The sequence below is a fragment of the Moschus berezovskii genome, chromosome 17 (assembly GCF_049115385.1).
Source record: "Moschus berezovskii isolate FMDL1 chromosome 17, NW_MosBer_1.0, whole genome shotgun sequence".
NCBI classification, from domain to species: Eukaryota; Metazoa; Chordata; class Mammalia; order Artiodactyla; family Moschidae; genus Moschus; species Moschus berezovskii.
The window spans coordinates 12198804-12225112 of NC_142476.1; the positions used below are offsets into that span (position 1 = coordinate 12198804).

Here is a 26309-nt window from a genome sequence, read left to right on the forward strand (position 1 = left end):
TCCTCTTTGCCCTTCATTAAGTCAACCTTTGCTGAGCAATTACAGAATACACTAGAATATTCTACAATTATAGAATATGAGCATACTATGATGACAGGCACTCTACTGGAGAACACAGCCTAAACAGGCAGACAGACACAAACCCAAAGGCATTTGATAAAAGACAATCCACGCAACAAAGTAAATTGGAAGCACTGATTAGGAGTAATTCCATCTGGGGAGTCAGAAAAAGCTTTACCTAGGTGACACTCTTCTCAGAACTATTTGGGAAATTGGTGTGAAACTCAGCAGTCAGCGGTGAACATAGCCTGCGGCCATTTGCTCTCCCCGCTCTTCTGTCCCCCATCTTCCTCCCTGAGAGAATGGTCACAAGTGTCACAACTTGGCTTAATCAGCAGGCACAGTCCATCTGCAGGGGAGGCTGGCAGGCCTCTTTCCTGAGCCTCTTTGGCTCCCCCTTCCCTCTGCTCTGGGAATACCAGGATTTTTGCAGTTTTGCAAGCCTTCCGCATAGCTATTTGTCACGTGGCACAAAATCCAGGGAAATGGGAAAAGGACTGGGGCGACTAAAACCCTAAAATTCAAGCGGGTACAAAACCAGCCCAAGATTGCCTCCGCTTTGCTCCCTGTAGTTTCCTAGTCATGTCCATAACCTCGTGCTGAGGAGTCTCCGGAGACCTCTCAGCTGTCTTAACAGAGACACAGCAGTTAGTGGCAAATACACAAGGCAACGGGCTGAAGAGGCAGGGCCTACAGTGGATCCCTATACCTCGTCCCCCAAAATATCTGGAACATGGTGCTGGTTTGCCACAAACTCTTACAGGCATTTGAGACTTTTTTTTTTTTTTAATATTTTGTTAAAAAAATACAAACAAAATGAACTTTACGTCAATACAACTCAGGGAAAGAGGAAAAAAAGGAACTTCAGAGCCAAGGGAAAGTGCATCCTTGTTTAGGTGACCATGTTGTCCCCACACTCCCAATTCTCAGAGTAGGAATGTGACTGCACAGCACAGGGGAACCTTGTAAGGAGTTCAGGACAGGAGGTACTGAAACTAACAAATGGATTTCGGTTGTCATTGATTATTCTGTCCTGGGATAAGTAAGATCCAGTCTAAAGACAGGGAAGGGGTGTTCTAATAAGAAAAGACAACATATAGAAAACAGCAGTAAAAACGACTCCTTGGCAGAAGTGCCCTTACAAGAACAAGGGGAGACATCAGGTGGCTGAGCCAGGCGGCTGCCACCCCCACTCCTCCCCCTCTGAACAGCACGGATGGCAACAGTGGAGGAAGCAGCCCTGACTCAACGGGAGGAAAACCTTCCCGGGATACAGGAGTGGCGGCAGGGAGGGCAATGGTGAAGCCACAGGAACTTCGGTTTGTTCCAGGCACACAGAAGGCCCACTTTTCCTCCACTGCTGCTCCGCTAACACGTGCTGGCTCTGCTACTCTGTCTCTAGGGCCCAGGAGAGACCCTCAAGTGACCTGCCCCCTCAGCCTCCCACGTGTTGCAGGCCCCTTCACACCCCAGCGCACCCGGCCCCCATCCCGCACTGGACGCCCAGTCCCCACCCCCGAGGCCCCGCAGTTTTCACGGGGCTCTTCCCTCACTCTCCTCCAGAACAGGACTGTGTTGTCCCTTGCTACCTGCAGACTAGGAAAGAGATTTATTCTTAGAAAACCAAGAGAGCTGATACCCTCCCAACCATCGAGGCTGGGTACTGCCCACACCCTGGAGTCCACATTCACCTTAATTCTCCACAGCACACGAGGCACAACTTAAAGGTATATTCTCTGGAGCGCGCACTAAGTTAAAGGTGAGGGCCAAGTGCCCCCGCGGCCAGGAGGAGAGGGGTCTGGCCGATCACACCCACGCAGGGTGCTGTCTGCTGCCCACCCTCCTCGGGGACACTCCCAGCGCCAGCGCGTGTCAAATAAGCGCAATCAGAGCAGCAGCACTGAGCCTGTAATCCCCTCCCCACACTGAGAAAGACATTCTGGAAAGGACCCTAGGTTCTCTGCAAACTGCCTCTTTGCCTGGTCACTTCTCTCGGAGAACACACACGCCGGCGTCGCAGCGCTGAGTTCCCATGGAGGTCACGACCTCCCAGCTGTCGATGATGGGGTCGTAGCACTCAATGCTGCTCAGCAGGGAGTTCCCGTCGTAGCTGAGAGAGAAGGGGCAGCGGTGAGGGAGAAAGGCGCCCCTCCCCGGCCCTCCCACCGCCCCGCCCCTCCCCGCAGGCTCCGCCCAGGCCGGTATCAACAGGCTCCACCCCGCCCTCTTCCCACAAAGCCCCGCCCACAAGCCCGCCCCACACGGCCCCACACTAAGATTGCCTTGGTGCCCTCTCTCTGCGGAACCAAACCCTGTCTCCACCCCACACGTGGCTCAGATCACATGGCCCTGGATGCCAGATTTACCCCTCACCCTGCAATTGCATAAAGTCTCCCCCGAAGCACCGTGGCCCCGACGTAGCACCGCGGGGTGGTCATGCTCGTGACCGTCGTCCAGGAGTCCGTGCGAATGTTGTAGGCTTCCACAGAAGAGAGGTGGGCTGTGCCATCGAATCCCCCCACCACGTAAATATGGTCATTCAGCAGGGCTACCCCTGCGCCTGGGGAGGAAAGGGCACAGCAGACGAAGGCTGCTGAGCTGAGGCTCTGAACCCTTGAAACAAAACCCTCCCTGACGGCGGGAGAACCCCAGAGCGGCCGAGGGACGGGCCAGGGCCAGGCAGCCTGTAGGAGCTGGTCCAGCACAGGCCACCCACCGGTGACCCTCTTCGACTGGCTGTCATCTCGCTTTCATGAACTCGGAGCCCAACCCTCGTCATGAGAGAAGGGAGTGGAAAAGAGAGGGAAGAGAGGAGAGGGGATGTGATGGGTCTGGAGCATCTGGTGCCTGGAGGCAGGGCTCTCCGTTCCTCTACCCCAGCCTGAGGACTCAGGAAGGCCCCCGACTCCTACACGTGCACACTCCCTCAGGCCGCCCGCGCCACTGCACAGAGCTGGGCTGGAGGTCAGGATGCAGGGAGGGTCTCAGGTGCAAAAAAACAAGGCAAGGAGGCTTTGCTCTCACACTAACCCAGTGAGTCTGGGCTGTCTCTATTGCCTGTATTCAGAGAAAACAGATCGAGGAGAATGGCCCTGACCCACGTTTCCTAGGTCGCCAGTGATGACAGGCCTGCAGCGCCACTGCCCAGGCAAGGTCTGACAGCCCTGTCTCCTACCCCCAGGACCTGCCCGGGCTTACCGGAGCGCTTGGTGGCCATCGGCGTGACATTAGTCCAGTGTCCTGTGTGGGGGTCATACTTCTCAACTGAGTTCAAGATATTCAAGCCGTCATATCCTCCTGAGAGACAGAGCGGGAACCGTTCCAGACAGAATGGTCAGTCCTGACGCCCATCCCGGCCTGCGTTTCCCGAGCGCTTCAACTGATGCTCTTAGTTCCAGCTCTCCCTCAAGGGTTCCAAAGAGAAATCTGACAGTACCCTATCTTCTGCTCTCACAAAAAGAAGAATCCCAGTGAATGAAAACTAGATTGGGACAGACCAGGGTTTTAAGGGAAGGAAATCTACGAACCGATTCTGGTGAAAGGGATCCCACCCCAAGGCTGCAGCCCGCTAGTCACCCTGCCCCCCACCCCGTCCCAGACCCCGCACAGGTACCTAGACAGTAGATCACCCCGCTGGCCACCACGAGGCCGGCACCTTCCCGGGCTGTCTGCATGTCGCCCAGCATGCTCCACTGGTCAATGTTTGGGTCATAGCGCTCCATACTGGTGTGGCGCCGGCTTCCATCAAAGCCCCCAGAGACATAGATCATATCTGCTCAGAAGGAAGGGGTCACAGACCATAAGAGAGTGAGCGGTTTCTAACGACTCCTCTACAAATCTCCCACCACTCTTCCAAACGCCTGGAGCCAGAGACAACTGTATGTTTTTTTTTAAGGGATAAATCAATTAAGTCTTTTTTAAAGAGGACAGCACAGTCAAGACATGTGAGAAGAACAGAGTAAGATGGAATCTTCCGACACATTCCCCAAGACGGGAGTTTGCAAAAATACAGCTAGCGCCAGCTGCCCCCTCAGCACACTGGGACTTGAGTCACCAACTCCAATGGCAGCACTCAGACACCTGGGACTGTTTCCGGAAGCAGGAAGGCGTGACTGACCCCATCGGCAGCCTCCGCATTTCATGGGGAGGTGTGAACCCCAACCCAGCCACCCTGAAGTGCACACGCAGCCCTGCGCACCAGCCTACCTCCCAGGGTGGTGGCTCCAGCCAGGCCGCGCCGGACATTCATCGGCGCCACAGAATACCAGACCCCGTCCTCGTCTGCCGTGTAGTCCAGACACTCCACGGAGCTGAGGCGGGAGCGGCCATCATAACCGCCAATCACGTAGATGCGGTCGTGAAGGGACACCGAAGCCACATAGCGTCTCTTCCGAGTAATGCTCTAGGGTTCAGGGAGGAGGCACCTTTGTCACTTTAGCCAGGCAAGTCTTAGGCCTCACCTTTGTGGCCCTTCCTGGGTCTCCCTTGGCACCCTGCTGCTTCGCCTGCGGCCGAAAAGCCCTGAGCAGAGGTTTATCTGCTGCCTGCCCACTGGACGAAAGCTTCTTGCCCAGTGATGCTGTTACCGATGAACACCTTCTGTCAATATCTAAGGCTTCCAGAGGACCTACCATCCTTCCCTTATCCAGCATCTGATTCCTTCCTATTCCATAAGCACTGCGCTAAAGACCAACATCCTTCTGTGAAGCAGGAAGAGACTAGCACACTGCTCCCTAAGGGCCAGGATCCAATGACCTGAAAGGTCATGAGAAATGACCAAAAGATTCCCACGTTTCTCAGTTACCACTGTGCATCCGGCCCCAAAACAGAAACCCCAAAGGAGACACAGATTCCCGGGTCCCTCTGGACACCAGCTCAGTCCAGCACAGTTGAGCACTGTCCGGGAAGGAGCGGGCACCCTGTGAACCGCTCGGGCGGCCTGGGAAGGCATGGGAATGGTGGCAGCCAGCTCAGTGTAACTGCATACAGGGCCGTGGGTATTCCTGAAGCCGAGCTAGTCAACAGCCAACTACTCTAACTAACTGTTGTCAGGAACACGCTGCTGTGACCAGGCCTCTCCACTCAGGGCTAGATTAGCTCCCACCCAGAGTCAGGGGCTGCAGGCAGTTAAGCTCTTTCCCCGGGCATGGTTCCATCACAACTTACTGGCAAAAAGCTCCACTCCTGTGTCTTGGGGTCGTACTTCTCCACCACGTCGATGGGAGACTGCTGGCTTCCAAAGCCCCCGACCACCAGAAGCACTTCGTTGGCTCCTGCGGACGAGCAAGAATGAGAGAGGTCATTATCCCCTGGCTGCTGGCTGCTTGCCCGCAGGGATGGAGCAGAGCAGACAGCACTAGGCCATCGTGGCCCACGTGGCCTGAGGAGCCGTCTGAGATGGGAGACCCTTCATGAGGCTGCCGAACAGCAAACTGTTTCTTCCTGAGAACCTGAATCTCTGAAACGTGAATTTCCAGACAACATTAAAACTCCATAAAGCAAGCTTGAACACGCTACGTGCATGCTCAATTGTGTTGGATTCTTTGTGACCCCGTGACTGTAGCCTATGGGGCTCCTCTGTCCATGCGAGAAGCTTGAACACACCCTACACCGTATCAACCCATCTTCACGATTCCAGTTGAGTCCACAACAGGCTCCAAGGGTAGGCTGGAGGAGCTCCCTGCTTTCTCACCCTGTAAAACTCAAAATGGGAGTTTTTGTGATGGCAAAGAATGTTCTCCTAACTTTGGCTCTAAAAATTTGAGAGATGTGGCTTCAGTTCAGTTCAGTCGCTCAGTCGTGTCCGACTCTTTGCGACCCCATGAATCACAGCACACCAGGCCTCCCTGTCCATCACCAACTCCCGGAGTTCACTCAAACTCATGTCCATCGAGTCGGTGATGCCATCCAGCCATCTCATTCTCTGTTGTCCCCTTCTCCTCCTGCCCCCAATCCCTCCCAGCATCAGAGTCTTTTCCAGTGAGTCAACTCTTCGCATGTGGTGGCCAAAGTATTGGAGTTTCAGCTTTAGCATCAGTCCTTCCAATGAACATCCAGGATTGATCTCCTTTAAATTTAAAAACCTTTTCCATGACTTTAATTTTTCCAAATTAGCCAACTCCACGACCATGTGTCCTGTTACTTCATCAAAACAGCCAGGTAAGTGACCATAAGGCTAGACTTTAAAAGGGAGTCCTTCTTCTCCACCATCCTCCCAAACAAGGCATTCTGACAGCTTTTGCGTCTTCCCCTTTCCCCTAGGGACTTATCTGGATAATATTCCGATAATATTTCTTTTGAGAAAATCCCGTGTAGCTGCTCTACTGGAGAGAAGTTAGCTGGGGCATCTCAGGACATTCTGGAGGGCATTTAGCTGACCTGGGCTGGAAAGAGCAAACGGAGTACCTTTAACCTGACAGGAAATACAGACAAGCCCCACGGCCTGCAGGGGGACGGCACAAACCGCTCAGCAGGAAGCACGCCACCATTGCCTGTGGAGAGCCTGCGCCACAAAACTTAAGCTGAATCTTAAATTTCATCACGACTGACCAAGTCTAGTTTAACCGCCAGTTTACAGGAGACACGGGGAACAGACACGTGTTAAATGAGGCTACTGGGATGTAGTCAATAAAACCGAGATCGTGGGGAATCCAACAAATAAACTGCAAAGGGAGACCAAAGCAGGGGTGAAAAGCCTGTGGGTTTCATAGAGCCTGACGAGAGCTATGAACCCAGTGCAACATGTGAGCCCTGTCTGGATCCCGACTGCAGCAGTGAAAGTGTTCAAAACCAAAGAAAAATAAATTACGGGTAAACTGAGGAAGTGCGAACGTGTACTTGTATCTGATGAAGGTAAATAAGTGGTTGTATGTTTCATCTCTCAGAGACACACACAAAAGCATTATATAATATGGATGGAATTTTATCCTGTCTGGGATTTGCTTCAAAATAGATAGGCTACGAGTCAATAACTGTTGAAACTGGGTAACAGGTATGGGGGAATCCTTTGATTATCCTGTGTTTATATGTGTTTGCTATTTTCCTTAGTGACCCACACATAAGCCACGGAGTTTAACCTTCTGAGATGGCACCTCTCTGTGTACTTGCCAAGTAGAGTCGGTGGGCCCCACTCCCAGGTGAGCAGTCTCTTCCTTTTCGCAAACAAAGCATTTGAACACAGGGTCCTTTCGCAAGACACTAATTTTATGTTTAAGCTCCTCCGAGCTGGGGGGCCAGGGTCTTTCTTGGCAGCCCTTTCTCCCATTTACTCCCCTCTAACCCCAGCTCTTCTCTCCCTCTGAGGTGAGCACGGGTGCGGAGGCCATGATGACCCCGGAGGGGCAACTGAGCGAAAACACCCACAACTGACGGGGTTTCCTATGCTTTGTACAGTAAAACAAACTCCACTGAGTTAAGCTGTGCTTTGCACATCCAGAGGACCAGCCACACGCCGGCTGGCAGGAAGTCTCTCAGTGCAGGCCCCGGTTGGCCCCGGGTCACAGGTGAGTGTGCACAAGGGGGGTCGCTCAGCAGCTCAGGGCTCTGAGTGCCGGGCGCAGAGGCCACTGGCCCCCGAACCCCTCTGCCCATTACTGTCCCTGAAAGAGCCTCCGTGCTGGAAGCCTGTCTGCCAAGTGAGTGAAGTGATTCACTTCCCATTGCAGCTGGAGTTCATGTCAGTGCCAACACAGCTTTTGATAGGATAAGGCCAGGGTTTTAACACTGAAAACATAATTTTAGGCAATACTGATGTCTGTTTAGTCTGTGTAGCTTTTTCTATCACAAAGATAATTTCCTTTTAAAAAGTTTAAAAAACAACTCAAGAGCGGGTATGACTGTCGTCCTTACTTGTGTATGACCCACCCTTTGGTTAAAAAGATATATTTTATGTCTTGTGATTATAAAACATGTAATACACAGAACACATTTTCACTGTTAAAAAGCTTGAAAATAAAAGCATTAGGAAAAAACTTTATCTGTAATCCCACAAAGACACAAAAGCATGAGATTCTCTCCTCCCAGTTCTGTTTCTAAAAATCCACACAACAGAAATGGGGCCATAGCCTAGTGCATCCTGGTTTCATGTCACGTTCTCGAGGTAGTAACAATACCCTTTAATATATGAGTTTAGTATCTGAGGCATTTCAGGAGCTGGTAACTGGGTTATAAGTAACCACATATGATGCTGTGATAAACGTCCGTGAACACGAGGCGTTTCCGTTTCCTTAACATGGAAATCAGAGCACTGCCTGGTGAAGAGCATGAGCCTTAAAGAGTCTTTTCATCTGTAAGGTCCTGAGGGTGAGGCAGACTATACGCCCCCCAACACTGTAAGGGTGCCGATCCATTCTGCTTCCTGGGGCACTGCATATTGTTTTTTACTGGTGCTTTGGTCGGCAAGAAATTGTATTTATGGTATTATTTATCACTAATAAGACTTTATTAGTAACTAGGCTGAGCCTCTCTCCTTATATTTAACAGGACTCCCCGGCTGGGAACCACACACTCAAGTCTCTAGTGTTTTTGTCTTATGTGCATTTTTTTTTTTTTTTTTTAGTTCTTTACAGATGACTTTAACCCTTTGCTGTGGCTGTAGTGAATTTATTTTCCTAACTGATATTAGTAGCCATCATGGTCAACAAAAGAGTCCGAAATGCAGTACTTGGATGCAATCTTAAAAACGACAGAATGATTTCTGTTCGTTTCCAAGGCAAACCATTCAATATTACAGTAATCCAAGCCTATGCCCCAACCAGTAATGCTGAAGAAGCCGAAGTTGAACGGTTCTATGAAGACCTACAAGACCTTTTACAACTAACACCCAAAAAAGATGTCCTTTTCATTATAGGGGACTGGAATGCAAAAGTAGGAAGTCAAGAAACACCTGGAGTAACAGGCAAATTTGGCCTTGGAGCATGGAATGAAGCAGGGCAAAGGCTAATAGAGTTTTGCCAAGAGAACGCACTGGTCATAGCAAACACCCTCTTCCAACAACACAAGAGAAGACTCTACACATGGACATCACCAGGTGGTCAACACCAAAATCAGATTGATTATGTTCTTTGCAGCCAAAGATGGAGAAGCTGTATACAGTTAGCAAAAACAAGACCAGGAGCTGACTGTGGCTCAGATCATCAACTCCTTATTGCCAAATTCAGACTTAAACTGAAGAAAGTAGGGAAAACCACTAGACCATTCAGATATGACCTAAATCAAATCCCTTATGATTATACAGTGGAAGTGAGAAATAGATTTAAGGGACTAGATCTGATTGATAGAGTGCCTGATGAACTCTGGACGGAGGCACATGACACTGTACAGGAGACAGGGACCAAGACCATCCCCATGGAAAAGAAATGCAAAAAAGCAAAAGGGCTGTCTGAGGAGGGCTTACAAATAGCTGTGAAAAGAAGAGAAGCGAAAAGCAAAGGAGAAAAGGAAAGATATAAGCATCTTTTTTTTTTTTTTGACTTTCTCAAAATTTATTTATTTATTTATTTTTTTTTTATAATTTTTTTTTCTTTACAGTTAAAAGTATTTTTATTAAAAAAGCACAAATGCAAAGAAATGAACAGAGGAAAAATTATGCGTCGAACCTGGACTGGTCACTTATGATAATATACATGCCACAATTCCATTCTCCCCAATCATTCCACCTTCACCCTCTCCCACAGAGTCCCAAAGACTGTTCTAAATGCCTATGTCTCTTTTGCAGTCTCTTATACAGGGTTCAGGTTACCATTTTTCTAAATTCCATATATATGCGTTAATATACAGTATTGATGTTCTTCTTTCTGGCTTACTTCACTCTGTATAATTGGCTAGATATAAGCATCTGAATGCAGAGTTCCAAAGAATAGCAAGGAGAGATAAGAAAGCCTTCCTCAGCGATCAATGCAAAGAAATAGAGGAAAACCACAGAATAGGAAAAACAAGAGATCTTTTCAAGAAAATTAGAGATATCAAGGGAACATTTCATGCAAAGATGGGCTCGATAAAGGACAGAAATGGTATGGACCTAACAGAAGCAGAAGATATTCAGAAGAGGTGGCAAGAATATACAGAAGAACTGTACAAAAAAGAGCTTCACGACGAAGATAATCACGATGGCGTGATCACTCACCTAGAGCCAGACATCTTGGAATGTGAAGTCAAGTGGGCCTTAGAGAGCATCACTACGAACAAAGCTAGTGGAGGTGATGGAATTCCAATTGAGCTATTTCAAATCCTGAAAAATGATGCTGTGAAAGTGCTGCACTCAATATGCCAGCAAATTTGGAAAACTCAGCAGTGGCTACAGGACTGGAAAAGGTCAGTCTTCATTCCAATCCCAAAGAAAGAGAATGCCAAAGAATGCTCAAACTACCGCACAATTGCACTCATCTCACACGCTAGTCAAGTCATGCTCAAAATTCTCCAAGCCAGGCTTCAGCAGTATGTGAACTGTGAAATTCCAGATGTTCAAGCAGGTTTTAGAAGAGGCAGAGGCACCAGAGATCAAATTGTCAACATCCTCTGGATCATGGAGAAAGCAAAAGAAAGTTCCAGAAAAACATCTATTTCTGCTTCATTGACTATGCCAAAACCTTTGACTGTGTGGATCACAATAAACTGTGGAACATTTTGAAAGAGATGGGAATCCCAGACCACCTGACCTGCCTCTTGAGAAACCTGTATGCAGGTCAGGAAGCAACAGTTAGAACTGGACATGGAACTACAGACTGGTTCCAAATAGGAAAAGGAGTACGTCAAGGTTGTATATTGTCACCCTGCTTATTTAACTTATATGCAGAGTACCTCATGAGGAACGCTGGGCTGGAAGAAGCACAAGCTGGAATCAAGATTGTCGGGAGAAATATCAGTAACCTCAGATATGCAGATGACACCACCCTTATGGCAGAAAGTGAAGAGGAACTCAAAAGCCTCTTGATGAAAGTGAAAGAGGAGAGTGAAAAGGTTGGCTTGAAGCTCAACATTCAGAAAACGAAGATCATGGCATCTGGTCCCATCACTTCGTGGGAAATAGATGGGGAAACAGTGAAAACAGTGTCAGACTTTATTTTTTTGGGCTCCAAAATCACTGTGGATGCTGATTGCAGCCAGGAAATTAAAAGACGCTTACTCCTTGGAAGGAAAGTTATGACCAACCTAGACAGCATATTAAAAAGCAGAGACATTACTTTGCCAACAAAGGTCCGTCTAGTCAAGGCTATGGTTTTTCCAGTGGTCATGTATGGATGTGAGAGTTGGACTGTGAAGAAAGCTGAGCACCGAAGAATTGATGCGTTTGAATTGTGGTGCTGGAGAAGACTCTTGAGAGTCCCTTGTACTGCAAGGAGATCCAACCAGTCCATTCTAAAGGAGATCAATCCTGGGTGTTCATTGGAAGGACTGATGCTAAAGCTGAAACTCCAATACTTTGGCCACTTCATGCGATGAGTGGACTCACTGGAAAAGACTCTGATGCTGGGAAGGATTGGGGGTGGGAGGAGAAGGGGACGACAGAGAATGAGATGGCTGGATGGCATCACCAACTCGATGGACACGAGTTTGAATGAACTCCGGGAGTTGGTGATGGACAGGGAGGCCTGGCGTGCTGTGATTCATGGGGTCGCAAAGAGTCAGACATGACTGAGCGACTGAACTGAACTGAATATTTTCATGATTTTTCACACTCAGTCCTTCCATCTTTTTCAAAAATTTTCTTTTTATACTTTTTCCATGTACCTCATGCTGATTATAAATCTCTGTATATAACATGAGACAGGGGTCACATTTTGTCATCTCCCAGGGATTAACAGAACGGTATCCCTTTAAAAACAAAACAACAAAAAGCAGTATCCCTGCGTGGTGGAATTATGGATGATTCATTTACGTTTTGCTCCTCTTTATTTCTAAAGCTTCTATAGACCTCTAAATTCTGCCATTAGAAATGAGATAAATCATCACTCTACTCGTATCTATGAATGAAAGGCTTAATCATCAGTTAACAGCTCAGCACGCATGAGGCCACAGTCAGGTAAGAGCAAAAACAGGAAACAACAACAAAACGTCACCTCATGTACACAGAGTGATTTATAACCTGCCCAATGCTGAGGCTCCTGGGACAGCGAATGGGAAGGTGGGCACACATGAGCACAGGCCGTGCACCAGATGGAACGTCAGGCATCACACACGGTCTCATCTGGCCTCCGCGACAACCAGCGAAGAAGACAACCGTGAGAAGACCCTGGCGTCCTCGCTTCAGAGGCAGAAGCGTCAGCTCAGGCCAGCGGACGCCCTGCCTAGGCCCACAGGCCAGCCAGCTGCTGCCAGGACCTGAGCCCGGGCCTATCCACTGAGGTGACAGCCTCCGGAGGCGGCATGCACTCCCTTTCACAGCAACCTGCAAGGTTGGAGCTGTGACGACCTGTTTCACAGATGCGGTGATGGACCCAGAGGGGTTAAGTTTCCTGCCAAAGGTTACAGCCACAGTGAGTGCTAATCGCGGGTGAGCACTGCCCGTCCGGCTCGGGTCCAGGCCCTCGCCCGCTGCACGGCACCGCCTCCGACCTACCGGACCCCTGCCTGACCCGGGAGACTTCCTCCTCGCCTCCTCTCCACACGGAGGAGAGGGGGGCGCGGGGCAGCAGACCATCCACTGACTCCACGGCCTGTGAGAGCTCTAATCCACAGCCCCAACGCGCTGAAATACGACTGGGACTTACCCTGCCTAACACTCGACACTCACAAAGCACTTTCCCTCACTCTGCTCATCTTACCCTCCCAACAGCCGCGGGAACTAGAAGGGCGATACCCTTGGTTTCCAGGAAAGCAAGGTCAGGGTGGTAGAGGGACTTGCTCAAGATGACACAGCTAACAGGAGACACCAGCTTACCTAGCCGCGCCCTCGTCCGGGGCCCCTGCATCTGAGTGCGCAGCTCAGGCCTCAGGTGAAACTTCTTGGCTTCGTCAACGAGGTCCCTGCACTGCAAACTGCAGCGGATGAAAGGCTGAAACAGCAGGAGGAGAGTGAGCCACGGGGGGTTCAGGAGGGCTGCTGGCAGTGACTGGGCCGTGGGTTTCCGGAAATGATTTTAGAAAAGTTTGTTCTGAACAGACATCACATGGTTCAAAGGCAGGTGAGGGTATGTGAACGGACCATAGGGAAGAAGTGACACAAACGAGATCCAGTTTGAGATGACAGTAAGCAGCCGGTAACCCCCTAAGGTGAACGACTGGACAGGCGTGTCTGTGATGAATTTCCAGGCTGGGCCAGCCTCACCTACACTTTACAGACTGGTCTCCAGGGTGGTCCCGGCAGCTTGTGGAGAAAGTCAGGAAACGCCCTACAGGGAACTGAGGCTGAAGAAAGGCTTGTAAACAAACATGACACAGCCTAAGTTGATGCTAAACACATCAAACTCCTTTCAAGCTGACCTTTCCAGAGGTCAAAATTAAGAGACTTGATAAGGAAAGTGTCTTTTCCAAGGCAATTTGAAATGAGTGTTTTTTTTGGTATTTTTTGCCTTGCATTTTTAAAAATTTATTTATTTTTAATTGAAAGATAACTGCTTTACATGAATCAGTCATAGGTTTACCTACGTCCCCTCTCATGGAATGAACTTTTTTGGGAACAATTTTTTTAAAAGGAAAAAGGGACAAACTTTATTACCCAGCACTGCTATGCAAAACAAAGAGGGACGTGCAGAACAGAAAGACAACAGAGCAAACTTAAATGAAGCCACAGACTCTCGCTTCTGCCGGGAGCCCGACGTGCCCAGCGACCGCCTGCAGACCCTGCACGGCACACGTCCCCGCTGCAGGCCGTGCAGCTGCAGAGACGGCCCTGCCGCGGCGGCTCACCTCGGTGTCTATGACATCCGTGATGTAGCGGGGGGTCAGCAGGGGCATCCGGACGTACTGCAGCAGGTCCGGCAGGGACCCTTCCCGCTCCTTCTTGGCGTGCTTCACCCAGTTGATCACAGCCTCAAAGACCGGCTCTTCGGAATCCACCTGTGGGTGCGGGACACGTTGTGGGGAGTCCTGGAGCCACCTTCTGTTCCCCTCCCCCTCTCCCCCAGTAACTCCCATCTCCCAGAAAGACCCAGGCTCTTGCGGAAACAATCGTTTCAGACACAACTTGCTAAGATCATGAGAAGAGTTATAGTCAGAATGGGTTAAAAACATCTAAGAGAGAGGGTACCTAGCAGACCATCAGTCAGAAATCAACTTTTAATTCAGAATTTTCTCCATTCCTGAATTTTTTCTGGTCATTTCTGAAACTTTAGTAGGGAAAAGGTGAACCTGCTGCCCTATTCAAAACTGGCTCAGGACATATTTATTCACAGGTGCTATTTAAGGAGGTCCAGCCTTGCTCCCCAACTCCTCAGCCAGGCCTGTGAGCAGGAACTTCCCTTACAACATTGCAAGGAACGCGGAGTCTTCAAAGCATCATCAATGAGCACTTGAGCAACTACGCTGTAGCAGGTACCATGCAATTTGAGATGAGACATATAATTAATCTTTTGGGGAACTGAGGTCTCAGCTACATGTGACAGGCGGGATATGAAACCTTGTTCCTGGACGAGCACTCGGCACGGTCACCACCAAGACGCGCAAGACCGACATCCGAGGACCAGGCCCCCAGAGTCCGCCGGTCCTGAGACCCTCTCAGAGTGTGACAGCGCCCAGAGAGAGAAGCCGTTCTGGGGACTTCTCCTAAGAACTGAAAGGACAGAAAATGCTTCCGAACGTTCATTCATTTGATGGATTTACCAAACACCTGCTAAGTGCCAGGAACTGTTCTGGAGGGACAAATCAGACATGAACCTTCCTATTAAAGTGGGGCAATAACTGTTAAGTCAGAAAAACGGACAATCCCACTTTGTCATTATATACCAAACAGGAAAAGTCCAGGGGCTGGAGACAGACTGACTTGAACTTGAGATTTCTTTTTGCAGACTGACGGGACAGGGAAGGTCTTCCTGTAGGAGCCATAGGTTCCAACCTGGCGGAGGGGTAGTAGTTAGCCTCGTCAGATAAGAGGCGCCTGGAGAAGCCCTGCAACCGCACTGTTCAATACAGCAGCCACAAGCCCCATGTGCCGCTGACATCTACAGTAATTCAAGTGAAGCTAAAACTAAACATCCTGCTTCAGGAATTCCCTGGCGGTCCGATGGTTAGGACGGCGCTTCAACTGCCGGAAGCCTGGCTCGATCCCTGGTCTGGAAACTGGGATCCTGCAAGCTGTGCAGTGCAGCTTCTCAGTCCCACTGGCCGCAAGTCGTAAGTGCTCCAGGCTACCAGTGCTGGGGACCAGTGAACTGGCCAGCACAGACACAGGGCCTTTCCACCTTCACAGGACGTTCTACTGGACAGCCTGGGAAATGACAGAGCCTGGTGTGGCGGTATGAGTGAGGGAGGTGACGGAGCTGGAGAAGCAAAACCAGCACCAGAAGACTGGATTTTCCTCCAAACCGTGAAAAGGTGTCAAGCAGGTAAGTGATGGGACCACACTGATGTTTTGCAAAGTTACTCTGGCGACCATGGAGGATGGTTTAGAAGGGCTGCGTGCTGGGAGCCCGACAGGGGCTCCCCTGGGCTGACAGGCAGAAGGCGGCGGGCGAGGCTGAGAGGGCGGCAGTGCGACAGGCATCGCACACGAGCTCACGGGGGTCAAGCAAGCCCAGCGGCCGATGGGCCAGACGCAGGGGAGGGTGCAGGAGAGTGGCCGTGATTTTCAAATGAACTTCGGCTTTGGCAAGGATGACAGGCTCATAGTTACGAACAGCTGAGTGCTGGACCCTGACACATTCTAGGTTTCAATGAGGCACATCCATTGAAAATGGGGTTTTTCCATCATAAGCAGAGATCCCTGATCTTACTCAAGATGGAATAAGCAAGCATTGCAGAGAAACAGCTAAACTGAGAGGAGAAGCCCCCAACATCAATGCTTCACTACAGAGAAAATTTCTCTGCAATAAATTTTCAGAGAATTCTTTTATGTATCAGCCGATTTTAGAACAGCCCTACGTACTAAGTACAACTATTTTCTGCATTTTATGGGAGAGGAATCTGAAGATGAGTGGTTAGGAACACATGCCCCACAGCCAAAACCAAACTCCAGCGTGACTCTGAAGCTCACGTTGTTTTAAACAATATGACACACTGCCTCCGTTGTTTCAAGTGCTATTGTTTGATATGGTCCAGAGGAAGCGTTAGTTAGCAACAGGGTCAGACATCTGGTTCCTGCTTCTGGCTGGCATATGAAAGAGGAAAAAATGCCATTTGCTGAAAAAAGCAAAGGCCATTCTCGCCAGACACTTGAGGAAGATGGTACAGAAGAGTTACCCCTGGCATCGGAAGAGGTTTGCGCACTGCCCTCCCGGCTCCATCCAGTTTTATTCCATCTCCACTGTCTCAAACGAAGCCTCCCTGACTCGGTAAACCAGAAACAAACTAAGAGGCGGCCGGCTCAGTGCCCTGTGGTTGCAAGAACAGTCTGGAGGCAGGGGCGGCCGAGTCCTGCCCCTCGAGCTGTGTGTGGGTGATGACTCATCTTGGAAAACTGGAAACGGTTCTGAGAATTAAATAACATTTTAAAATGCCAAGAATGGTACCATGAGAATGGAAACCCCAGGGTACAAGGCTTTTGGTGCATTTTGTCCATAACCGGATCCCCAGCCCAGAACTGCTCTGGGCACACAGGAAAAACTCAATATATACTTGATAAATGAGCCAGGAGTTGGTTACTTTATGAGTGTTCACAGTGAAGTTTATGTCTATGGGGCCCCTTCTACCACTGGTCTGGCGTCCCGTGCGAGAACCCAGCTTCCCTCGTGCCCCACGGGTGAGAACAGGTGAGAACTCGGCCCCGAAGCCTTTGCAGGAGCAGCGTCTTGGGCAGACGTGAACCACACATGAACCTAGTCAGAAACAAGGGTGTGGACGTGCCCTGATCAAGCTCCCTCAGAAAAGTCACCTGGCAGAGGTGCCAACACAAAGGTGGGTAAACGCTGACAAGAGATATACTGAAGACTTGTTATTACATGAAAATCCTAGTTTTAACAAAATAAATCAGCTTACTGAACATGCTTACTAAACATATCACAGATCTTTAAGTAACAAATTCCTTTCCTAGCACTTAGAGGATCAGTCAAACTTTCTTCCCGATACATTAATACCTCTTGTTCATACTGAGGTGCCGTGAACTTCTGGGACCCAGTCATCTGAATTCATTTTTCATTGTTGTCTGAGGGCAGTGAGAGAGGGAGAGGACTCTCAGCCTCCCTAGAGGACCCTCCCTGAGGACTGCCGTCTCCTCAGTGGGGGAAGCAAAGCCCCCAGAGGGACTCCTCCCCAACAACAAGGCTCTGCTCGGTGCTTCCAGAAGCTCCTAACGGGAGAGCTGGGCCGCCAAAGTGGCTGCTGACCTTAGCGACACGACTGCCCTGCTGCACGCCTCGGGGTCCCTGCAGCCTTGCGGGGAGGCATCCCTGGACGCGGGGCGCAGGCCAGCGGGACACCACCACTGCTGCTCGGCCAGCGGAGCCCGCCATGCCCAGAGCTGCCGACCATGGCGCTCCTGCTTGCGATCTCCGACTTTCTGTTCCATCCTTCTTGATCCACTTCCTCTCCCATCTCATCTAGACCCAGAAGGTTTGCTGGTCTTTCTCCTTCCTCCCTTTGAACACGCTCGTGACTCTCCCGACACTCTGTCAGCACTTGCGTCTTTTCGTTTGTCTCCATGACACTGTGACTCCCCTGAAAACAAGACTGTGCCTTACTCACTCTCGGCTCCCCAGCACCCAGGGCATGACTGCTGCATCGGAGACATTCTCAGTACATGTTTCAAAAGAAGTAAATGGATAACAAGAGACATATTCCATTAAAATCTACTTAACTTCCCACTTCTGCTTATTCCATACTGTTTAATAGTGACTCTTCACCACTGGGATCACAGATTTCATTGAGGAACAAGTGAACTCCCTTCCATAAACATGCAAATACATTTGGCACATAGTTTCAGGGACACGTGCTCAAACCTTAAAACTAATGTGGACACCTGACTAAAAGCCATGCTATAGAAGCACAGTAACTCCATCCTGCTTTTTGGTCTTTGGCCCGGTCCTGAAGAGAGCTGATGCCAGGCAGGTAGGTACCTGAATCTCATCACACTTGATGAGCTTTTCCACCTCTCCTTGGCTGAGAAGAATGAACTCTTCATGCTGCACCACTTCAGGAAAATGCTTCTGGCTAAAAACCTCAGCTGCTTGCATCAGGTCAACACAGTTGTGAGTCTCAGCGAAGTCCCGGATGCCCAGGCAGTTGGAAGGGTCCAGCTGGCTTTCCAGGAACTCGCAGCAGGCTTGCTTCACGCCTAGACAGACACAGACAGGGGTCCTGAGGCCGCTTGGCAGGGGACAGCACTCAGTCCCGGGCTCACCAACTCTCCGAGTGGGATCAGAGGGACCCTGGCTCAATGCCTATGAATCAGTTTAGAAATTTCATACCTTGGGAATTCAAATCCTATTTCTGTCTTCTACGCTCTGCAGCCGTCAGCAAGGCCTTTATAAATGTATGCTGCAGCTGTGAAACAAGTCCAGCAGGACGAATTATGTTATGGACACCGCCACAATTAAACAGACGTGCCTGGAAAACTCCTGGGCATCGAGCTATAAAACCAGCTGTCACGGAGCACAATGTACCTAATTCCTACTCCACAGGAAAACTTACTGAAAGAAGCCGATGAGGGACACACAGGAGGCACTGATAACAATCTCATATCTCTCTAACAGAAAAGCTGTGAGTGTAACACTCGTTTTGGAGCTGTGCACTAATGCCAAGGCCTCACACTCCTTTAATCATGCTCTAAACACTGCAAACCACAGAAACAGGTCTGGAGGCTAGAGCAGATTGGCACCTGGAGGGGGGCCATCTTCAGTCCCGTGAGAACCTCACACTTTCACTTTTGTGTGTCCACTTAAATGTTTCAAAGATACTTTTTATGGTTCAGAAGGTTAAAGGGTCCATGTGAGTGGTCCCCCAGCCTCCCTTCCCACCTGGGCAGCTGCTGCAGCTCCCTCCATGGAGGCGATGACTTGTAACTGTGTCTAAGGATCCCCTACAGGACAGCTGGGCACACAGATGGAAGGAAAGGCCTCTGCCGGCCCCTCCTGCACGTGTTTACAGACAGAAAGCACGTGCTCTCCTCACTAAAGAGCCAGAGACGCACACCTGGAGGCTCCCCTACACCGCGACTGAAATCTCAGCTTACCAGCCACGGGCAGCAACCCCAAGGCCCCCTGTCCCCTCACTCCCACGACTAAGCTTGTATCACAATTTTAAGCGTCTCCAGGCCGCTGTAGGGTGAATGCCTTCAGCACCTGTACCTTTCAGCTGAAGCAGGCAGGCTGCAGGGAGCAGTTCCTGGACATTCTCCACCGTCACGTGCACAGTCTCCGTGTACACAAAGTCCAACAGGATTTCCATGGTCGAGGCAGTTAAACCTTGAATATCTACATACGGTTTCCCCTTCTCTGAAAGCTGAAAGTGAAAAGGGGATGAAATCACGGTGGTTGCAATTCCACAAGATTAAGGCAGAGGCTCGTATCTGAGCACTTAAAGGGATGTTAACAATATTAACCGCATACACATCTTTAACAGAAAAAGGTCGTCTATTTTGATTTGTGCAAAGCAAATACACCATATATTTGCAGCTTTTCAAATGGGGGGGGCTGTGTACAACCCAAGAGCACACAGAGGTGATGCCTTCTGAGAATATCAATTTCACTCATGAATGATTTAATATGCTGCTCTCGCATGGAAACACACACAGACATGGAACAGAACCAAAAGTGCCCTGAGCGTGCCACTACCGCCCATGGCTTTTCAGATGAAACACGAACTTTGCTGAGTCCTGGCTGCAGACCCTCCAGAATGAGCCAGCACCGTCCCACCCACCCTGGGACTGCACGCTGGCCACCTTGAGGGCATTCCACTGCATCACTGCAGACAGCTGGGTTGTTTGATGCTTCCTCAAATACTGGGTTGATTCTCTTTTGGGATTACTGAATTACTGGTGGCACATTTAGTCTAGACTATATCCTTGGGGTTATGAGTATAGTTGAGGCCAGATAAGCATAGAAAATGGTTTGTCTTAAGGGTGGAAATCTTCAGCTTTACAGGATAGTAACTATCTGAAAACTGGTTACCTTATGAAAGTTTTACTAGATCTTAGTTTAGAAATTTCAATTACTTACAAAACTCCAGGGTACGTCCATTATAAACTAAACATCTTTATCAACTTTGATCCCTTCATCAGTCCAGAAAAATAATCAAAAAATATTCTCTAACAAAGCCAGTTCAGTTCAGTTCAGTCGCTCAGTCGTGTCCGGCTCTCTGCGACCCCATGAATCACAGCACGCCAGGCCTCCCTGTCCATCACCAACTCCCGGAGTTTACCCAAACTCATGTCCATAGAGTCGGTGATGCCATCCAGCCATCTCATTCTCTGTCGTCCCCTTCTCCTCCCACCCCCAACCTTTCCCAGCATCAGTCTTTTCCAGTGAATCAACTCGTCACACGAGGTGGCCGAAGTATTGCAGTTTCAGCTTTAGCATCAGTCCCTCCAATGAACACCCAGGATTGATCTCCTCTAGAATGGACTGGTTGGATCTCCTTGCAGTCCAAGGGACTCTCAAGAGTCTTCTCCAGCACCACAGTTCAAAAGCATCAATTCTTCGGCGATCAGCCTTCTTCATAGTCCAACTCTCACATCCAAAGCCAAGAATAAAATAAATCCCCAAAACCAAAAAATGTCACCAGTACATTATTTTGGAAAAACATTTTACTAACTGTAAGTATTTATGAACAGAAATATATAAGTACATTCATGTCAGGAGTTTCTTGGTCAGTAAACTATATTCCCATTAGCCAAATAGTTTAAATATGTAAATGAGTTTACTATCTAAGAACTTACAGCAACTACAGTATTTCACATTAATACTCGCTTTACGATTTTTCAGAGTGCCTCCCATTCACTATTACTTCACCTGATGGCCACAGCAACCTGGTAAGGCAGTCAGGTCTGATGTCACTGCCGTTTAAGACAAAGAGGGTCTGAGCTTCAGAGAGACAACACGACTTAACCTAGGTCTGAACTGTTAATAATAAGAGACAGACTGAAGCCAGCCTCCTGCCTCACCCTGTGCTGTGTCAGTGGCACCGCGTTTATGGAGAAATTTAGAGCCGGAAGAGAATGAAGACACCACCAATTTTAATCACCCTGTTCTACAGACAACCTAGTGAGGCTAGATGGTCGTTAGGGTTCACACAGAGTTTCTAAGAGAACTGAACCTAAAATCCAGGTCTCTGGACCCTCCTGTGTAAATCATTTAGTCTTAAAAACTAATTCAAGGGTATAGAGAACAGTCTGGAGGTTCTTAAAAGACTAGAAATAAGAGTTCCCATATGATTCAGAAATACTGTTCCTGAGCATATTTCCAGAAAAGATGAAACCTTTAATTTGAAAACATACATGCACTCCAATGTTCATAGCAGCACTATTTATAACAGCCAAGACATGGAAGCAACCTAACTGTCCATCAGTGGATGAATAAAGAAGATGTGGTATATATGTGGGGGACACACACACAAATGGAATGTTACTCAGCCATAAAGAAAGTAATAAAAAATAAGCCACTTGCAGCAACATGGAAGGACCTCGAGATCAGGACATTAACACTCAGCGAGGGGAGTCAGAGTGAAACAGACAAGGGACAAAGTGAAATCAAGAGGAACAAAAGTCCACAAGAGCTGAGCCACAGGGCGACACACAGGGCGGGGGGAGGGGGGGAGGCGGGGAGGCTGCGGCAACTCTGACGCGTGACAGGCGGCAACTAGACTTGTCGTGCTGAGCATCTTATGTTGTACCGGGTTACTGTGCTGTGCACCTCAAACCCAGTGCTCCAGGTCAATTACAGTTCAGTTGAGAAAGACGTGAACCATTCAGCGTTTTCTTGCCTGATGTCAGTTTTTAAAGGAAGACTACTAGTCCCGGTGAGGGAAAATGAGAAGGGAGTTCTTTTTCAGACGTTCAGAGAACAGTGAAGACAGGACGCACACTGTGTGACGAGCCCTCCGTGCTCCCGCTGGCAGCCAGGCGACACTCTCCTCGCCCAGTTAGACACCAGTGCTTCTGGGGCTCACAGGCAGACACTGTGGGAGACAGTACAGGACAAGACCTGCGATGTCACCTCACACAGGGTCCCTTTAAAGTTACCCTGGATCCACTACAGCAAATGGTCAGGCTTCCATTCTCCATGCCAGCCATGTGGCTGAGCGCTGGCTCAGCATTACACACGACTCTGGCTTTATGATGAAAACATCAAAATTAGAATCAAGCTACTGGAGAAGGGAATGGCAAACCAAGCTAACATAGGATTAAATCCTCTCTACCATTTACAAGCTGTAAGGCATTTCGTATCTGAGACCTTATTTCTTCACTTGTAAAACGAGATGGTAACAACCGTCCCTGGGGTGAGTGGGACAGGCAATCATCTAACAGCATCTGGACCACAGGCCGGTGACTGTAGTTATCATGACATGATCACCACGACGAAGTACGTCAGGCTTATTTACAAGTACAGATAAATGACATAATTGAGACAATGTATTTAAAATTAAAAAATCAGACTGCAACCCTGGAAGTTGAGAGCGCTCTCCTCTGCTCAGCTTTCCGAATCCCTCATGACTCGGCAGCTCCTCCACATGCTGGGTGTCTTGCCAGGCGATCACTAAGGCAGTCTTTTTCCTAACACTTTGCGAGCACTACCTTTTTTCTTGCCAGGCCAGCCTGTTCCTAATTCCCTGGTTAAGGGCTTGTGCTCCCAAGTTGGCATTTTCTGGTGATGTTTCGTGTGCCCACACAGCCAGGCACCAGTCCTGTGCCACCCACCTGCGACTACACTAACGCTCCCCTGGGAGAAGGAAGAAGACAGCTTTTCCTCACACTGCAGGAAGGAGTGGGATGAGGATGGACTCTCACTCCTCCTTCCTTCCCTCCTCCCCGTTCCCCAGTATTCTCTTTAAAATGTTACATTTTAGAAGAAAGAAAATAGGAAAACAAATTAAAACACAGGTAAGTAAAATCCAGTAGCTGACATCTGTGTTTGCTACATGTTGGACGTTGTTCTAAGCATGTCACATGTAAGCTTCTCAGGTAATTGCCACACTAACCATATGGAATTGTGTACTATTATTCCTCATCTGAAATGAGAAAACCAACGCAGAGTAAATGGAAGATGTTATCCGGAGTCTGCCACTGAACACCAGACTAGAGAAATTCACAACTACACAGAACTTCCACTGTTCCATTCAGTGAAATGAGATGCCCACGAGGTGACGTGTGTGGGTTCCACTTGTGAGGAGATGGTTCACCACGTACCTCACTGGTGAACATGGCGCAGAAGTAATCACTGCAGGCAGCCAGCACGATCCGGTGGGCGGGGAAGTCCTTCTGCTCCACTCTCAGCGTCACATCACAGAGGGTATTGCTCTTCCTGAGGGAGTTCATGGAATTGAGGATGGATTTAGCATGAGTATTTGTCATTATGTCTTTGGGAGCCATAATGCCTCTCATCAAGCAATATGGAGAGAGAATGAAAGGGATCCTTGGATTCTGTAAGTACAAGAAACAAAACCAATGAGCATATGTGAAGGCCTGGGGACACTAAATATATTGTTAGCTTTCCAAACGAAGGCAGCTCCATCAGACTCAAACATCCACAAGTAGAGCGCACTCCTCTTCCTGGCATTACCAACACAACCCAGCCACTAATTCCCCCAAGTAAATCTCATCTCTCCTCCCTCTGAAACCCCATTGTCACGGAGTGCCCAAACCGCCTGACGTTACTGTCACCAACACTCTGCTGTGAGTAGAGAGACTACTCCTCTCTCACGTATCTTCACAAGGCCGCCATCTCTCATGGTAAAAATAAGAAGATACAATTTCTTAAAGGTGTGATGTCACCATTCTTAATACCCTAAAGGAGATTAAGTAGCTGAATATTTACAGAGAGTGGGGACCCAGTTTCATACATATATTTTCTCTCCTAGCAAGTGTATAATAAATGTTCAGTAACAGAAGGCAAGAAAGGAATGGTGCCTTCAACCTAGAGCAAAAGGCCAGTTATCAGGGAAAACAAGCTTCTTCTAAAGAAGTACCCAATTAATTATGACTTCCAACTATATTTGGATTTCTTCTTAAAATGAAACTTCAAATGAGGATCCACTGCATGCCTGCATGCTAACTCACTTCGGTCATGTCTGACACTTTGTGACCCTATGGACTGTAGCCTGCCTCTGTCTGTGGGGATTCTCCAGGGAGGAACACTGGAGTGGGATCACTATCCTTCTCCAGAGGATCCAAGCCTACACTGAATAATGGGGACCATGCGAGTTTAAGCTACTGAAGTTCTATAGAAAGGTCTCCCTACGCTAATGATTAGGATACATTCATCAGCATTAACAAACTAGTATTTGCAGTAATTCTTCTATACTATGAGAGAATTACTGGGATAGAAAACCTATCAAAACTCTACTACTAATTTTATGGCCACAGCCAGTCACTTGTAAAGTTCACTTGTACGCATAAATTAAATGAACTCAGTAACAGGCTACACGTTAAAAAATTATAATTTCTTGATTTCTGACAAGCTTCAGCTATTATTATTTCGTTTTTGTTTACTTGCTTCAAGGACAATTTCTGGGGAATGAAATTGGGAGGTTACTAAGAGTCTGTCTTATGTGGAATCCAAAATTTTCTGAAAAGATCCAAGAAAATTAATCAAACTATGGTTTTCAAAAATCCACAACTCACAAACATAGTTTCATACGAGAAGGGAAAACGAGAGCCTAAATCCTCACGTACTCCTGTTTATAGGTAGCGTACTATTCTTTAAGCGCTCCAGCCACTCTACGGGATGCATTTTACAGAAAAGGAGGTGGTTCATCCAGGCGTAAGATGATCTCCAGAAAGACTTTCCTTCAGTCAACCAAGTTTCAACTCTGGAGACCGAGAAAGGCCCGCACGGACGCCGCTGCACGGCGAGGACCCGGGGCGGCGGGTCGGAGCCGGCTCTGCAGGGCGGACAGACGCGGCCCCAGCGCCGGCGGCCCCTCCCGGGGTCCGCGGCCGCGCTCCGCCCCGGGGCAGCTGGTCCGCGCCCCCGCGAGCTCCGCGCCGGAGCGGCCGCCACCCGGCGCCCACGACGGCAGCGGCGCCCCGCTCCCCGACAGCCTCCGGACGGCGGTCGCGGCGCTCGACGCCTGGAGGCCCCCGCCCGCCCCGAGGGGACGGCGGCGGGGGAGGCGGCGGGGCAGGCCGCCGGCCGCCGCGCCCCGGCCACTCACCTGCGCTCCGGCCCGCCGGGCGGGCGCGGGGCGAGCGGGCGGCCCGGGAGGTGCCCAAGCGCCGCCGCCCGGACCCGGAGGCTCCGGCGCCGCGACCGCGCGCCGTGATGACGTCACGCCCGCCGCGTCACGTGGCCGCGGGCGCGGCGGGCGGACGCGGCGCGGAGGAGGCGCCGGCGCGGGGCGCGGCCGAGCCTCCCTGAGACCGCGGCGCGGGGGCCTGGAGGCGCGGCCACCCGAGAGGCGTGCGAAGGTGTCCGCGGTAGCGAGCGGGCCGCAGGCGGCGTTCAGGCGCGCTGTCGCGCCGGGAAGCCCCGCCGAGGCGCCGCGTCTCCTCCCGTCCGGAGGCCGCAGCGGCCTTTCCGGGCCGACCGTCGCTGCGCTGAGAACCCGGAGCCCGCGGCCGCGGCCCGCGGCGTTCTGCGCGTCACAGCCGGGCCTGCGGCCGTCGCCGCACGGGCCTCTGCTGCTTGCGCTCCGGCCCTGGCAGCGGGACTCCGCCGCGGAGACTGCGAAGGGCCGCAGACGTCCCGGGGGTTCTCGGGCCCCCTGCCCGCCTCTGCTGCCTTTCACATGGCCTGGGTGCTGAGCGTCCTGCTGGAAACGTTGTTCTGATTGGTGTCGGCGCACTTACCTCAGCGCCTGGGACGGGAGTGAGGTTCCTTGATTCTGTTCCTGTGAGGGTTCAAGCCGGTTGTGTTTGAGTGTACCGTTTTCCTCTGTGGTGCCTTTGATTCTTCAGGGATAATAAAACTATGGCCAAGCGGGTAGCAGTCTAATAGTCTAATTTTGTGTAGTGTTGCCATCTCTCATGTAGTATCTCAGATCTAAAATTCTCTTGATTTCCATATTTC

The 26309-nt window shown here is 49.9% G+C and overlaps 1 protein-coding gene across 3 annotated transcripts; it reads right to left on the reverse strand.

Moving 5' to 3' along the window:
• Positions 1-826: 826 nt before the first annotated feature.
• Positions 827-25591, reverse strand: KLHL12 (kelch like family member 12). 3 transcript variants are annotated; one of them, XM_055418923.2, is made up of 12 exons: positions 25456-25591; positions 23489-23722; positions 19434-19587; positions 18204-18421; positions 13906-14055; positions 12938-13052; positions 5227-5333; positions 4267-4462; positions 3674-3832; positions 3259-3357; positions 2434-2620; positions 827-2170 (listed from the first exon to the last, which is right to left on the reverse strand). In XM_055418923.2, the coding sequence occupies exons 2-12, from the start codon at positions 23681-23683 to the stop codon at positions 2044-2046; spliced, it is 1707 nt and encodes a 568-aa protein (XP_055274898.1). In that variant the 5' UTR covers positions 23684-23722; positions 25456-25591; the 3' UTR covers positions 827-2043. The 3 variants fall into 3 exon arrangements, with proteins under 3 accessions (XP_055274898.1, XP_088701324.1, XP_055274897.1); XM_088845198.1 differs by having other exon boundaries at positions 23489-23603; positions 25456-25576; XM_055418922.2 differs by lacking the exon at positions 25456-25591 and adding an exon at positions 24974-25254.
• Between the last annotated feature and the right edge of the window lie 718 nt (positions 25592-26309).

Bases quoted from the DNA above. Each gene is read 5' to 3' on its own strand.
- KLHL12 (XM_055418923.2), bottom strand. From the start codon at position 23,683: ATGAGAGGCATTATGGCTCCCAAAGACATAATGACAAATACTCATGCT. The intron at 3,833-4,266 runs GTAGGCTGGTGC...CCTTCTGAGCAG, and splicing joins TGGAGCCACCACCCTGGGAG to ATATGATCTATGTCTCTGGG. The intron at 3,358-3,673 runs GTACCTGTGCGG...TCTGTCTCTCAG, and splicing joins CGGGGTGATCTACTGTCTAG to GAGGATATGACGGCTTGAAT.